General features: G+C 44.2%; 1 protein-coding gene across 1 annotated transcript in view; it reads right to left on the bottom strand.

The window, feature by feature from the left end:
- The window catches only part of LOC104151325 (uncharacterized), a 56,738-nt gene that overhangs the window by 12,014 nt on the left and 27,899 nt on the right, over positions 1-16,825 (bottom strand). Inside the window, exons 8-9 of the mRNA XM_068943738.1 lie at positions 16,612-16,741; positions 15,595-15,784 (exon numbers count right to left, since the gene is read on the bottom strand). Coding sequence (XP_068799839.1) covers positions 15,616-15,784; positions 16,612-16,741 — 299 coding nt within the window. The 3' untranslated portion in view covers positions 15,595-15,615. The remainder of the gene's footprint in view (positions 1-15,594; positions 15,785-16,611; positions 16,742-16,825) is intronic.

The following is a 16,825-nucleotide window of genomic DNA, read 5'->3' as shown; positions in this document are numbered from 1 at the left end:
AAAGTAATGCCCAAGAACACTTGAAACATTACCTTGCAAATTGCAAGGCTCACAAAACTGAAGATATCAGAGCAGAAAGCCACAACTCTTTCTTTTTCTCCAGTGTGTTTTATGTATTGATCACATTCCCTAGGTTCCTCTGAGGGCAAGGCTGTCATTTAAAAAGTAAGGAGCATTTCATTTGCAGGTACCATGCTTCTTGTGGACTGTAGAGCCAATACATGCATGGGGACAGGCAATTCTGCTGCTATGCTCTTAAAGCAAGAGCATGTTGAGTAATTGATCTTCTGCAGCACTCTCCACCACTTGAACAGTAATGGACGTTTTAAACAGATTGGTCTTAAAATCTAGAGCGAGCCTGGAAAAAAATGCCTAAAGTCATTCAAGAGATATGATAAAATGTCTTCTAGAAGACATCTCACAGGTGATCTTAAGAAGGTATTTAGACATTTGGTGTCCATAAGAGGTGGCTGATGAAGTTGATTAAAAACAAAAACACCACACACAAACTTCAGTCTACGTATTGTTTTGTACTTACCAGAACACATGGGATGCCTTATCTATCCAGTAGAACTAATTCCTCCCAGTACTCCTGCTCTCATACTGGTGTTACAGGGATGAGCTTTGTATTAGTGGCATCAGGTTACAAAAAAGTTTATGACAGCAGGGTAAGTATGAAACCTAGTCTTTCATGCTTGCTGGATGGGAAAGGGAAACTTGTTTATGAAGATTCATAAACTCAAGTGCATGTGGACTGCTAATGGCAGAAACTGGAAGTGCAGAACATTTTTACGTTTAGTTATAAACTGAGAAGTCCCACTAAAATGTAAAGTTATTTTTGTTTAGTTGAAAATTAAATCATGTACAGTAAAATGTAAATAAAATGTAAATAAATGTAAAATGTAAATAAAATATTTTAAGGATATTTCTGGTGAAACTCCTTTTGCATAGGATTGACAATATATGAAAGCAATAAAGAGAAAATCCAGTGCTCAGAACTTGTCATAGAAGACTATCAGTCTCTAAGGATTTTCTAAGCTACTTAGACAAGTAGAGGGTCACTCAGCAGCACCTCTTATTGGCTTCTGTTGTAGCAAGCTATAATGAAAATAGTGTTTTCTGCAGCAGAAGACAGCAGCTTTCTGTTGCTGCTGTTTCACTGCCTCTTTATGGACCTCAGTCCCAGACACCCAGTTCTACCCTTGCACTTCAGTGGGGTTGTAAGCACCAAATTCAGACAGAAAAGTGCCTGAAAGGGAGTAACAGTGATGCGACATGAGTGCTGTCAGTGTTTATGGTGACCCTCGCTAAAGAGCGCCTTGCTGCAGTCCTCAGCTCCAGAGTTTCATTTCCCCCCTTCCCCACCCCAAAGTGTTTTGCAGCCTCCTGGGATCCACAGGTCTATGCGAGGTCCCATGCACCAGCTCTGGAGCAAGGTGGCCATTGGGACTTCAGAGGGAGAGGAGCCAAACCAAAACAGAAGTGTCTGAACAACCCACATCCCTGCTGAGTTTCCCAACCTTTGTCTCTTTGGGGGTGCTCAACATGAGGCCCATTAGAAATGTTTGTTCTAAGTATCAGTCCCAGATGAGAAAATTGGAAGACATCCTAAACATGAACTATAAGGGGACTTAGACATGAATTTGGATCATCTAGCCAACTCCCTAGAGACCTTTACCACGCAAAACACAAGAAAACAAGGACTTCCAGTACTAGCTGGGTACAACTTTCAAGGACGTAATTTGGACTTTTGTACATAAATTCCTATATGGGCATAACCATTGATCTGAGTCACTTGGACACTTTGGGATGTGACCTACATTTAGGAAACAAATCAAGTTTTTCAGTATTGCAAAAAAAAGAAAAAACACCACACAAACCCCAAAAGCCAAAACCACCACCACTTTTTTTTGTCTGCAGGTATCCTTTAGCAAAGGCAGCAGACTGACTGCCAAGCCTGGTCAGCTGGGATGTCAACTAGGGGTGAACAAATACATGGGAGGAATCTGTTAAAGTCTGCAGGGCTCTTGTAGTCACTCACAGATCTGTGCCTCCCCCCCTTCCCACCCCCACCCCTGCATGCCAGAACTGGTCTACAGGTTTGAGTCCCCACAGAGGAATACCTACTTGTTCCTCTTCAGCACATAGTCTGCCTGTGACATATTAGAGCCATATTATAACAGATCAGGGCTTCAGCCTTACAAGCTATGGGCAAGGCACTCACCAGAGCTTGGAGATACGTAGAGGAAAACAAGTCCCAAGACCATTAACAAGCAAGACTAACTAAAATTGTGCTGGTTTTTATTGAAGTCTCAGGCTGAAACCTAACACTGATGTGTAAATTAAAGTCATAATTCTCTTCAGAGACCAGGAGAGCAGCAAGAGACATTCAGGGCTCTCAAACACATCTCAGTCTTTGTGTTTTGCAGTTTCACTGCTGTGAAATAGTGAGAGCTGGAAGAGCAGTATGGTAGCACTGTGTAAATGGGCACCCTGCATGCTTTACTTGTTATAAGCAAGCAAAGAAGTTCTTGATTTCTCTTTCTGCCTGCCTTCTTCCCCCTGAGCTCTGAGGGGGAAAGCAGCTGGAAAGCCAAGATTAGGGGACTTTGTCATGCCAATGGCCCACGTTCAGCAGTCTCTGCATGCTCTCCATCTGCAGGCACTTGGAGGGCAAGAGCATGGCTGCTCACTGCCACAGACCCTCTGCCAGCCTTGAGGTGGCCCTTGTCTGATTTGAGAAGCCAGAACTGAATTAAACCAAGACAAGCATGTAAGATGATAATGCTCCAAATTAATCACACTGAGATAACAGTTTTTGCATTACTGGACAAAGCGTTAAAGCCGTGGGGCACTCCTTTATGGGGCTGCTTCAAGAATTTAAGCCTACTTCCATTATGCTTGCTTGTCCTTAATGCATTTCTGGGATTGCTGAAGTAAGTCCAAGGCCCCAGTGAAATCTACGGCCATACTGGTTTTCAGACTTTGGCTTGTCAGACTCAGGTAGATGCCTTGCAAAATTGTATAAGACAAAGCAAAAAAAGAAACAAAAAGCCCCAAATAAAAAGGACTGAGGGTCAGAAAAAACAATAAGGATATTGTTACACTGGATTTCCTAGCTCAATGTTTGAACAAGCCAGTTATTTTGTCATCCTCTACCAATGTCCGCTACATCCTCTTGGAACAACAGCCCCGCACACCCCCTCAATAGTTTATTTGCAACAAGAAAAGAAAAAGACTTCATCTTGACCGTGGCAGAATAAATTGAAGCAAGTGGCAGAATAAATTGAAGCAAGTGGCAGAATAAATTGAAGCAAGTGCCTACCCTCTGCTTGTAAACACAGAGGGCCCACTGACCATTAATAGCTCTGGCTTCAGCAGCTTCCATGTACTGTATTTCTGGACACAGGTTAAGAGGAAAAACAGATTTAATGAGCTGCCAGTGGAGATTTATATTTGACTGGTTAATACCTCAGAGCATTCTTCACTCACACAAAAAAGGAGATTTTAGTCATCTTTGTGTTGCAACGCGTGGTCAATACAACTAGTGCTAACTTGGAGGTGAAGGAGATAAAGGGACCACTGTAATACTCCCGACATTGATGCATGTCACCACTTAACATTTGTTACCTAGCAATTAAATACACTTCCTTCACGTGCTGCATCAGATACTTTGCCATCCCTATTCAGCTCTCTAGTCTTTGCTGCCAGAAAAACCTTGATGATGGCAGCACTTGATGCAGGCCAGAAGAGGTGAAAGTTAAACATCATTGCCTATCTCTTAATAAATGCCTGTAGCGTATCACACAAAGGTCGATTCACAGTACATAGTATTGTATGGAGGAATGTGTGCAGCCAGGAAATATCCTATTATGGCATTTAAAGCTCTATCTCATGAGCTCACAGAGCTGATAATTACTTGAGCTTGCTCCAGCCTGTCCCACACTCCTTGCATGGCTGGAGAATCCACAGAGGCCAGCAGCACACATGTAGAGGAGCAGGCAAAGCATACCATTTGCACTGGGTAAATTAGTATTTATGTTTATCTGTTCTTCCATTATTCCAGATATTTTCCACAGCAAATAAGATGCTAATGAGCACTACAGTAATCTGAGGTGCCAAAATTTTAAAAGGGGTACTGTGAACTAGCTATTGCCATTGTACCAGTGGGCTTTGGTTTGTTGTATTAAGAAGGACCATGGGTTCCAAAGGGCCCTCACAACACCTGAGTTTGACATTGACATTTTAGTTTAGATCAGAAACCTAGTTTTAAAACAGGTCTCCCAGTTGTCCCCACTTGCTACACATGGGTTTGCACCACAGAGCAGTCTCAGCCCACACAAACTGAATCTCTCTGGAAACAAACCAGGAGCACACCTCATGTGCTCCAGCTGCTAACAGGGAGCCAGGCCACAGGGCCAGGCAGGAGCTACCCAAAACCCCCAAATCCACACACCCTGTGGGCCCTGGGTCCTCAGCATCTGCTATTTCACTCTACACACCCACTTATGTTGTGCCATGCTGCCTAATGAACATGCACTTTCCTTCACACCTTCCTTGTTTTAGCCAACAAGCCATACCTCCACCTTACACAGACAGCCCCAGGAGAACCTCAGCCTCACTACACCACCTGGAACTGAGTTTATAGCAGGCTGTTGCTGGAGAAACTTCAAGGGCTATATTCAATATCTCTGCAACTGTCCCCTCACTTCCACCTTCAGCTTCTACAGAGCCTTCAGGTCCTAAGTTGCTTTCCCATTCACTCTTCAATCAAATAAAACCCTGACCCCTAAATCTGGGAGACCTTGACACCAGTCACATTTAAGATACTTCCCTGTATGTATGCGAGCAGGGGCAGAGGAGCTTCTTCTCCATATAGCATTTATTCACCAAAAAAAAAAATTGAAGTTTAGGTTGTGACAAAACTATTTGCAGACTCAGATCATGTTCACCAAACAGCTTGAGCTGGAATGGTTCGAGTATATTTGAGCTATGACACATACTTGAGCCTGCCCTAGAAAAGGGAAGTCTACTTTTCCTAGGTTTCATCTACCTACATATTTATACATAATTCTAAATAAGAGAAGGCCAGAGACTTTTGTCCCTGGCCACAAGGCTAAGCAGTTTGAACTGGCTTTCGGTCACAGGAGTTAAGGCTAACCCTCTGCAGCTGGTTTGCCTTGGAGAGCCACAGAGTAAGCTAACAATTAAGTTACATGGTGGTCCGTTAATTAAGTTACAGAGTGGTCCAGTGCTTCAGTTTATTCCCTGGCCCTCTTATTTAGCAGCCCAGATACATCTTCAAGATTCCTTTTAACCCTGTTCTCTGTGATTTATTTTAAGTGTGGAAAGAAAAAAGTTTTTCCTGTGCCATCTCACAGATCAGACTGTTAGTGATTCATATTGATCAAGTTTTTAAACTTAAAAAGGAACAGATGAATGGGATGCTGCCATCTCCAAGAACAGAAGTCACTGCTTGAATAGGAAAATATCTATTACAGGGTACACAGTGACCATGAAATACATTATCTCAGGACTAGCTTTTCTAGGGATAGCCATTCCCTGAGTCATCTCCTAATGAAGTGGTCAAAGAAGACAGGAATATACTGAAGGAAATGCACCTGCATTGCAGAGTTAAAATGACTCAGTAGGTGTTTTTCATCTCCAGCCTGATATTTCTGCTAAGTTTCATCACACAAGCCCTGTCCTCAAGAGCTCAAGCAATCCTTTCTTCTCCAGCAACTGCCAGCCTGGGGGTTTGTGGCTCACACTCCCACCTGCTTTCCCCCTAGTTCCCTAGGATGAAAGTGGGGAGGGAAAGGGGATTCCCTTCACTACAGTATTTCTTCACCAAACATCAGGGTCTTCAAGTCAGGCAGCACACTTGCTACTCCAGTGACCCTACAACAGCATTCACCCCCTGCAACAAATCCCCCATCTTCCTCCAAGCTCAAGGTCTCATCCTTTTACCAGATCTCTGATTTCCTAGGCAGTTCTTAGCCATTAGCCTCTGTCCCCAGCACTACCTACTGCACAGCAGCAGGGGACATTACAGTCCCAGGCTCATCAGGTGACTTACCCTGCTGCTCAGTTACTTCTCTTTTACTTCATTGTTTCTTCATTTCTTTGTTATATTTGAAGCAGCTCTTCCCAGCTCTCAAGGCTGCACTTCACCCCAACCAGTAATTTCCTTCAGGGAAGGGCTTGTAGACCCAAGACCTCTATTTTCAGCCCCTACCCCTACTTTTTTTAAAGGCACCACTATTATCCTGCTCTTAACTCACCATCACAAGAGACACCTGCTACCAAGCACACCGCATGGTCTTGTGACAAGCTGTAAACAAGCCTAACTGGGGTCTCACAAAGGCACAGTCAGCAAAACAGCTGTGGGCCGCTATTAGCAGCAGCAACACCGATTTTACCAGGCTGCACAGTGAGCGCAGTCGAAATTTCTTAGAGCGTGTTTCTTGGCAAGCTGTCTCACTACAGCCTCAGACAAGCTGGGGAAGTCCACATGGGCTCCGTTAGCAGGGCGAGTGCTGACGTGGGGCAGGGCTCTGCCGGGGGTTTTGCAGGGAAGAGGAGCAGATGGCGAAAGCAGGACGGGCTCTGGGAGGAGCGGAGGATGTCGATGCTCTGAGCTACAGGGAGATGCCACTGGCAGGGCTGATCCTGCCCTGCCACGAGGAGGGCAGAGCACCACCTTGGTGCAGGGAGCTGTGGCTGCTGCTGGGACCGGAGCTGCTGGAAGGCTGATGGGGACAGCAGTGCTTTCAGATGCAGCGGTGGTGAGCAAAGAGCTTCTAGGAACTGCCAGGGTGGGTAGATCTTCTCAGCAGGGCTACCTGCAGTTATTATTTTTTTTCAAGTGGTATAAAGCCTGAGCCTCTTGAAACGAGTGGAAATGTTTCCAGAGAATGCAATAGCCTTCCGATGAAGCTTTCAGCACATCTGAACCCACCTGTCTCTGCAAGAATACACAACAGTGATCATGCCACAGTAAGAAATGCAATCTGATTTTGGGAGACTCTCTGTCACGTGTGTCACAGTGCAGCTAATTTAGTTAAATCAGTTTTGTGCTAGAAAGTGTCACGCTTGAATTCCAGAGGATGTACAGTATAGGTCATCATACACGATAGCAAATCTTAGCACCTATCTGCTCCTCTATGTGAGGCTTAAGACAGCTTGCTTGAAATAAAATCCTTAAGTGCTTATTTTCGCTTTTTGTATTTATTCACATCTCTTATCTGCACGTTCCTTGGGTAAATACAATAAAATCTCATTACAGTGAACCTAGATTGAAAGCACTAGCAGCTGGCATAGCAAGACTGGACGACTGTCCCGAGTTGATTAGAACAGAAGCTTTGTGATGAGACTGTTTGCCCCGCTGACCTGTTCAATTAATTGGCTCATGATGGAGCAAAATGGCCAGAAGCCATGTCTTGTCTGCTGAAATATTTTCCTCCAGATATGCAGCCTATAGATAAATAAAGTCTATTTCTTTCACTTATTGCTAGGGCATCTCATTTTACTGTTAAGTGACGCATGTGGTTGTATATCTCCAGCTGGACACGGAAGGATCAGAACTGAATTAGCAACTGTTATAGCATATTTCAGTTTGATGATGTCAAATAAAACTGAAACGTTTCATGTAGGCTTAGTTCAATGTAAGACTGGCGCCTCCTGAGATGCTGCAGGCACAAATGCTTGGTTTACTGGTTATAGTCGTGGTGCCTGGCTGGACTGTGTCTCTGAAGGTCTTACGAAGGCTGTATGACCCCAGCATACCTCAGAAATGTCAGATCACAAGATAAAAGGAGGGCTCACGTCACGCAAACTGCAATTTTCTGAAGACCCCGTGGAAGATTAAGCTGCTCAAGAGGAAAGTAAAACATTTGGGTCAACACAGCCCTCAGATGAAACATTTCATTTTGATCTCACTGAAGGAGACTTGAAAAATAGTGGCAAAATCAAAACTTTGGTGTTACAGGAAATGTAGTTTCCAATTAAAAATAAATGGAAGATTTCAAGCAGCTTTACAGATGTAGTTTATATTTGACAAAGCCACAGACAGCAAATTCAGCAAGCAATATACAGTATATGTAATACATAGCATACACAATATTTTCTTCCAAACGGTACAGAACAAAAGCAAAGCATTTGGTACCTGCGCCTGAGCTGAGCCCAGGCAAAGCAGTTGCATTTACAATACTAGCTATTGATCATGTAGCTAGTCACAGCTATAAGCTAATTTTTATCCTGTGATTGCCTCTGGGACATATGTACACAATAAATGGAGTCATTACTACCTGATAATACATCCTCTTTCGTTTGAAAGAAAAATGTTTTATTTTCTACTGGATAACTCTTGCAATTTTTAACCAAACCAAACAACCTCTCTATGTTTAAGCAAGCTCAAATAAAGGAAATAAAGGCAGCTGAAGTGCTTATGATTTTCTGCGAATTCACTGTCCCACTTTCAAGCTCAGCAGACGCAGTATCCAAATACTAACAGAACCTGAGCTGCCACATAGAGAAAGAACAGAAAAAAAAAGACACAAGGTCAGTTCAGACTGGCTAGAGAGCAAAAGACTTGATTTTTGGAAAATTGGGAGGAGTGGTTGACAGTTGTATTTGTTCTCATCTGACAATCCATTGGTTAGTTTGCAATTAGCCCTTCTTGCTTCTCTCGGTTTCTCTCAGTGTCTTCCGAACTCCACTGTAGACTCAGGAAAGTTTCATTAAAACATACGCTATTCCCAAAGCTTTGGTTAATCTGCATTTCCTGGTAAAAATCGTATTTTGCTGAAATACATTAATTGACCAGTTTGATGCTTTCCCTGCGCTCACACTTTCTGCTGCAGCTGAGCCATGGGCAGGACTTCAGGTGGAAACCTGGTGGCAACATATGGCATTTCCACGACATTAACTCTTGCTACTTCAGCTTCCTCTGAGGGAGGGCATTTCCAAACCTCACCATGATTGTTATTTTATGAAACATTAAGTAAAGAACCTGTCCCAGCAAAACTTTTAACTCATATTAACTTAAGCACATGGATTGCAATTAAGAGATTCAGATATGGCACGTTGGTGGAGTCCCCTTTAGAGAAGCACTTCTCTTCAGTGATCCACGGGAACTCTGCTGGAAAAGCCAGCACTGAAGCCGGTGTGACTACTAACGTGCTCAAGGTTGTTGTGCTCAAAACTATTAATTTCCACATCAGGCAGTGGGACTGTTTAACGGACTGAAATTAAGCACATGCTGAATGACTTATTGCATAATTGCTGCGCTGGGCTGTGGCTATGGGAAGAATTTGCTTGGAAAAGGGGAGGAAAAGTTGATTGCCCAGCGATGGGGCTGAGGATCACATATATCACAAAAGGTCTGATATTCTTTAAAAGTCCTTAAAGCCTTCCAGTGCCTTTCAGTAACTTCCAGTGAACAATACACATTTTGGAGAGCAAACAGTGTAGGCGTTAAAGCAGTGGTACTGCAGGTCCTTTTGTGAAGAGCATATTATACCAACAAGATTCCAAAAACAATATTTTGACTATGCTGGGCTAAATTCAGCTTCTAATTATGTTTGTAGAAATACTTCTGCAATTTTATGGCTGTTCTGTCACGTACCATTAGTTCTTCCTAACTATGCTCCTCCAAAGAAGCTTTCCTGGGACTGTTGCAGCGGGATTTCTGCCTGTTCCCATGCAAGCTGCACAGGCACCAGTGAAAACATCTGACTGTTTGGTCACCCAGTGGTGAAAGTAGGGGAAGTGCTGAGCAGTACAGCCACAGGCATATTTTTCTCTTTCAACACTCTATGATCCATTAAATTATTCAATAAGGAGATTTTACACCTTTAACGCCCAGAGAGATAATTTGCAATGAGATCTAGAAAGCCCCAAAGGAAAAGAATAATCATTATTAAATTAACTTCTGATATTTTTGAGTTAATTCTCCCTTAGAGGATGCTTTAAAATAATAGAAGATCTTTTACAAACTGGACAGTCCTTGTAAGTTCAGAGTTCAGTGTTCTTCCATGCTGAGATATATAAAAGACAAAATTAAAGATGGAAACTTGATCTCGGATAAATACACATTTCTGCCAACTTCACTCTTGGGCCAAATTCATCTTTCGCTGCGCTCACTGAGCCAGAATTAATGGGCCTCAGATCTGCATGTCTCTTTGGGGCTGGAAAGGAGACTACTGTCAGCAAGGAGGTTTTATCTCTAGAATAAATCCCCTTCCTTCGCTTTTGAATTGTTGGCTTTTACATTCCCTGTCCTCTTTTACCCAATATATCTTTGTAGAAGATACTGAGAAAGGCAGTTGGTCTCCACATCAGAAAAGTTTTATTGTCAGCATTGTGTCAGCCTGGATTTATTTGTAAGCTGCATTCACTTTTCTTCAGCAAACTCTAGGCAATTTACGGGATACCTCTATTTAACTGGATTAGCCAGGTCCAGTTAAATACGGGACTCAGTTCAGTACTCCAAGTTAGGCCATACAGAACATGGTGGTGACAGCAGTCCCCAGTCTCCCCACCTGCCTGCAACAAGAACTTGCTTCTTTTTGTTGGTTTATTCTTGATAATTTCTTGGCCCAGGCTCATTTCTTACCCTTTCTTCATCTCCTCCTGGCCATCAGAGGGAGATCTGCTCCTCTCCATGGGATGAAGAAGGCCCTTGCCCAGAAGATGCAGCCCCACCACTAAAGGGAGCAAGGAAGTGGGTGTGGGTCTGGAGCCTGATGCGTATGGACTCGTGTTCACCTAGACAGACTTGCCACGCTGATGTGTGCCACTTGTTGCAACAGTAATACAGAAATGCTCTACCTTTACAGTAATACAAGTGATTTGAAAGAAAGCAGTTAACTGAGTGAAAACTCTGTCCTAGCGCGAACTCAAGTCTCAGCAACTCAGTCTCAGCAAATGAGGCTGAAATGAGTGTTTCCCCTCAGGCAAGAAATGGCATGTCTCTGAAAATAAGAAACACCAAACTAAAGAGACCTACAAGGCAATGAGGGATGCAGAGATCAGTGGCACAGACAACAAGCATTAATGGCTGCCTAGGTTTCAGTGGCTGTGTCCCATTTTCTAAGTTGATTGTCCAGTGTTAGGCTTTCTTCTTCCTTCACTTCCTTGCCCTCCCCAGAGCTTGCACAGTAGGGCGACAAGAAAAAATGTGCACCCTACAGGCTGGGGAATTGCACAAATATTGTTGAAGAGTTGCTGGGGTTCCTCTGGAAAGGTAATGCAAGTCATAACGTGGGAAAAGGCTACATCCCTAGTCCAGCGTCTTGCCTGACTCCTTTGATGTCGAGTGAAATAACACCACAAACTGGCTGCCACGTTTGCTATAGCAAATATCCGTGGCACTGTTGGACTTTCAGTGCCGCACATCACAGCCACTTGGGCATTCATCGTGATGACAAGGAATAAATCCAGAGCACCCTTTTCCCAGGACAGACATCCCTATTATGTGTCTTAGGGAAGAAATGCATTCAGCAATTGACTGGGAAGAGGCACGGTGTGCCATCCCGATGCTGTACTCACACAAACGTTTGCTAACTGAGTACACCTGCACAGCCAGTGACCAAGAAGGTGTTTGGACCACATATTGCAAACCCTGGCTGAGAATTTCCCCTTCCACCCAGGAGATGGCACTAAGGCATTCACACAGAAAGCATCACTTTCACATTACCTAAAACTATTTTTTTTTTTTTTGAGGTCATGCCCTGGTTAGAAAACTCACAAAATTTGCATTCACTAGCTTGCTGCATCATATGATGGGACCAACTAAGTCTGATTTCTGACTGTTCTGTGGATGCCATCATTTGGATTTGAGCTGGTTTCGCTCTCTCATGGCTTCACTGTGTTTCCTACTGGAGAACTGGTCTGGTAAATCAGACCAGCCTCCCTCTAGCCATGTTCCCTTGTTTTGGATAGAGGCCAGGACCAAATGCTTTGGAGAAATATGCCCAGCACCTACTGCAGCAGTAACAGGGTAACGTGCTCCTGGAAGACAGATCCTGATCTCTATTAGCCACAGTTTGACTCACTTCTAGCTTGTTTCTCGGTTCTGTTTTTTCCCTTGTTGCTAGTGTAAAGCTTGATGTGCTCCATACAAACGTCTCATCCCTTTCTGAATCCTGTTGAGATCATAGCTGGTGTTATCTGGTGCCGTAAGCACAGGCAGCTAATTCGCGTTGTGCAGAAAAAGGACTGAAAGGCTGTGCTGAGGTAATTCTAGTATTAGCTGGAGCTGTTCACCTCTTTTTGAACCCAGGGCTCTTTGATTTTAAGCCTATGTCATTCACATGAAGAGACTCCATACACCCTGTAATGGAAGCATCAAAGGGAGCACCAGGGAGACAAGGGACGTGGTCTGTGTGGTTGGCTCCCTTCTGTAATATGAATATATTTGCATGCAGCCTGAATGTCCCCATTACAAAATAGTAATTACTCCCTGGAGTGGTATGAGAGCTTGCTTAAGTCACACTTCGCACTGTGATAACCACTGCCTACCCATTTGTGTGCTTGAGCTGGCTTGGAGCCATCTCAGTTTCCATAGCAGGGAGTGAAAAAAAAAAAAAAAAAGCATTAACAGAAATCACTACCAACATTAGACAGGCCAATATCAGGAAGGGGCGACGAGGGTTTCCATAAGCACGCCCGGAAAGATAAAGGTGTGAAAGAAAATAAATGTAATTCCGGGAGGACAAATGGCAGAACCTGAGGATGCAATGGACAGGATCCTGGCAGGGCTCTGGCTGGATCAGCAGTTCTGCATTTCTCTCCCAGGGAGCAATTAGTTCTGCTGTGAAGAGCTCCTAAAGGAGGAGGAGTAACCTGGGGTGGGAAGGTGAGACCTTTCCAGTCATGCTACAGACCGGTGCCCGGCTGAATGCTGGTATCTAGACGGGTGGCAGGCAAGTGGGGTGCTGGGGCTGCAACGTGGAAGTGCAGGTTTTGACAGCCTTGTCTCAAGTCTGGTCTCCGAAGCTGGAAAGAGCTTAAATGAGTGTGCTGCCAAAATATCCAGGAAGGATAATTATCCTCAATATTAGCAACTTCCCTCCTTCTCCCTGGCACATTGTTAAGGACCACGTTAGCAAATCCAGCATTAGTATGTCTGATTGAGCATCTTCCTCAGTACGTCCGACAGTGTGTATCATTAACCTATCTTCTGATTCATCCTTTTGTTTCCTCCTTGGTTGCCTGTTTTGATAAGCATTTAACAACATATTTTTCTTGGTGAAGATTACTTGAAATTACCTTGTATATGTGCCCTAAACACTCACCTAGACACACGGCCTCTGTCAGCATAACAAACTGTTGCAGTGGAGTAATCTCAAAATCTGACGGAGGAGTCAGTCTCCAGCATGAGGAGGCAGGTTAATGGCATTCTTTCATAAGAGAAACCAGTCAGACCATGAGATGCATTTTAATGAGTGCAAAAGTACATGTCCCATTAAGAATACTTCTATTCTCATGGTCCTAGCCTCTGAAGAAATCAAAAGTCTCTGTCTCCTCAGGATCCCCTGATGTAGGCAAGTCTTATTTCTTCCCCATTTTTAAGTTAAAGGCAGTTTCATTCTGTCCTCCAAATTCTGCAGCCTTTGCAATCAACCTGGCTTCAAGTTATTCTCTGCTTTCTAACCATGTTCCCCATGACTCTCACACCTCTTTACACTACTCTGCTGTCTTTAGGTATAGTGAAAATAGCCTATAATACTCCAAGTACTGCACTGACTGCGGTCAACATCTCATCCAAGAGAGGGAAGAGAGGGCAGCTTTGCAGCAACTAGAATCCTTTTACCTCCCAATCTCATTTGCTTTGAGATTGGCCTTGCCAGATGTCATTTTTCTAAATCTCCCAAAGCTTCTCCTCCTGCAGTGAAACAGGCATGCACGTGATTTTCCTAAGGTCCTGCAGCAAGTTAATGGCAAAATTTACTGCAAGTAAGTGGTGGTGGGGTGAAACATTTGCAGAGTATATGGAAACAGGAGAGACAATTCCCTTAGACAATAAACTTCTTGGGACAGGGACCAGTGTGCTGCTCTGTGTTTATAAAGTCCGTATCACCATCAGTTCCTAGTCCAGGATACTACTGTAATCGAGGTTATTTGTTGTCACTATTATTAGCTCCTAATATGTTTGGAAGTATCCATTAAGAATCTCTTGCTTATCCCTGAAGAGCAAAAGGATGCCCCAGTAAAAGCAATACCTTTTATGTGTTGGGGAGGGAGGTCTCCACACTATCCACTTTTGGCTAATTTTGGTATTTCTGTGCATTTAGAAGACCCAAATTCAGAGAGCAGCAAGGTGACACAGCTAAGCAGGAAGGCTGTGATGTGCCTGGCCGGCTCCTCTGGGATCAGCATCCCTGGGACAACAGTCCTTCCCAGCATTGGGCTTTGCAGCCAGCCTTGGCTGGATCTGGCTTTGCAGATCAGCAGCTCTGCAATGCCATCTTCAGGCAGGCAGCAGCCTTGCTCCCTGCAGAAATCCCTAGAAACCTCTCTGAACTCAGGAAGGCGGAGGGAATCAATTCTGGCTTAACCATTATTAGCAGAAATTGCTGGCCAAACCCTAGAAAGTGTTAAATACAAAGAAGGCAAAGAGCTCTGCCCTGGATAATACAGATATTTCCTTCCCTGTGAGCACACCAGGTTTTTAAGAGAGCACGTTAAAGCAATGCTACTAACACAAACTACTTGTTGGAAGGTGAAGTTTATTGGCAAGTTTTATTTAGAGTACATGAATTGAAACTGCCTGAGTGATTTTAGCTCCAAGGACTGCCCTGCACAAGAGTGTTTTCCTGACACTGATAAGAGCCAGAGTTCTTGGGGGATTTAATGAAAATATGTGTGTAAAGGGGTCTCTGCTAAGCACTTCACAAATACTCTATAGCCACAATGGTAGGTTGGGAAGATAAAGTGCTTCCAGGCTTCCAGGGTCTCCCACAGACAATATCACACAGACAACTTGGAGAGCCACAGAGCTGTAATCACAGAATAGTGTAGGTAACACATCCTAAAATAAATGAGAAAACCAGAGAATAATGTAGATGAAGAGACCTGTGAAGGTCTTCTGGTCTAACCTGCTGAGACAGACTTGGATGAGGTTGCTCGAAGCACTGTTTACTCAACTTCTGCACATCTCCATGAGATTCCACCACCTCTCTGGTCCCCAAGCCAATGAATGTATGACCACCTTCACCGTTAAAAATATTTTCCTAGTATCTAATTGAAATTTCCTGTATTGCAATCTGTCACCTCTCATCCCATCACAATATAGTGATTTTCCTGTAACAATATAGTGTCTTAGGCATTAGGGCAGAAGATCCCATTACGGAAAATGGTTGGAAAAATCACTTTTTAGTACCCCAGATCAGGAGACTGTTGCCATTCAGAATAATATTTCAGTAGTGAAGCTCTTATTATTTTATATCAGGTCTCACAATAGTTTGTTCCAGGTCTCCCAACTGTTTGTAATTTTTTCCACAGCCTCAGCCACGGGAATCCTGTGATTACCAAGGACTCAGCTTTCAACAAAAAGGAAGCAACCTCATGGATTATCTTGCCACTTACCATGGACAGCTGTAGCACCTCTCACTGGGCTGTGTCCACAGCAATCGCTTTCTGAGAGGACAGCCTGTGGGGTAGATGTGAGATGGGCTTTACGGCTGAACACAGCCCTGCAGTGGGGATTTGAGATGACCGGTTCAGCCTCCGTAAGAAAACACTGTAGCTGTCCTCGTACTCTGATACCCAGTAGTTCCTGCGAAGAACAGGGAGAAGGAGATAAGAAGAGGATCTCCATCCTTTGCTTGGCATACCTGGACACCAGGACAGGGGATCAGCCTCTGTTTTGGCAGCAGCTGGCTACCCAGCCGTGAAACTGCACAGTGCAAATGAAAGCATATGCAGATGGCATGGGGGAGACTGGGAACAGCCTGTCTCCATCAGTAACAGCACGGATGCTGCCACACTCATGGCTGTCATTGGGACCAATCTCCCACACAGATCAGCCATTACAAAAACTTGGTCTCCAGCCCACACATAACTCCAAGATCATAGATCAAAATCAAGACTTCACTGCAAATCTGAAATATGTGTGTGTTAGTGGGGAGGGAAGGGAATGAGGCAGCAGGGAGGAATTGCCTTTCCAGTGAGAAATGAGCGCTCAGGAGCAGTCGATGCCTGTTTGCTCATAGTTGTGCAGATGAGTCACATCGCAAACAGCTCCTGCCCTGATTTGAGAGTGCCCTTTCCCAGGGGGAGACCAGGCACTGCAGTGTTGAGAGACACCTCCCTCCACCATTCCCACAGGGGCTTGCCTCCTTCTTTCCAAAGGGGATATATCAGAGGCTGTCCCAGGAAGGGAAAGTTTCCCAGCTCATATCAACCCCACCAAAAATTTTTCAAGAAAAGACTAAGCAGGTCTTGTGAAAGGATTTGACCCTGAGGGAATTCATGTGAGCTCACTGCATAACATGGACAAGAAGAAATACACCTGAGAAACACCTTCCAATCCCATACAGTTCCAAAACCTACGTATCCCCACTACCAGCCCCCACCCTCTCCTCTAGCCCCACTCTCCCTTACTGGTTAAAGCACTCATCTTCAGCAAAAATGTGAGAGAGAGTCCTATTTGCTTTACAGTGTCCACCATGGGCTCCAGGCAAGGGCTGGAAATCTGTGTTGTAGGTAGTTCTGCAGTCAAGGTCAAAACATTCTAGGAAAAGAGAGTCCAAATAATTGAAAGGCTTTTTCAAGTCTCTGTCTTCTTTACGCTGTAGTCTGTCTGGTCGCCCTTCTC

This window comes from Struthio camelus, chromosome 4 (assembly GCF_040807025.1).
Source record: "Struthio camelus isolate bStrCam1 chromosome 4, bStrCam1.hap1, whole genome shotgun sequence".
Classification (NCBI taxonomy): Eukaryota; Metazoa; Chordata; class Aves; order Struthioniformes; family Struthionidae; genus Struthio; species Struthio camelus.
The sequence above is the reverse complement of the archived record's forward strand: the minus strand, read 5'-3'. Positions and strand labels throughout refer to the sequence as shown.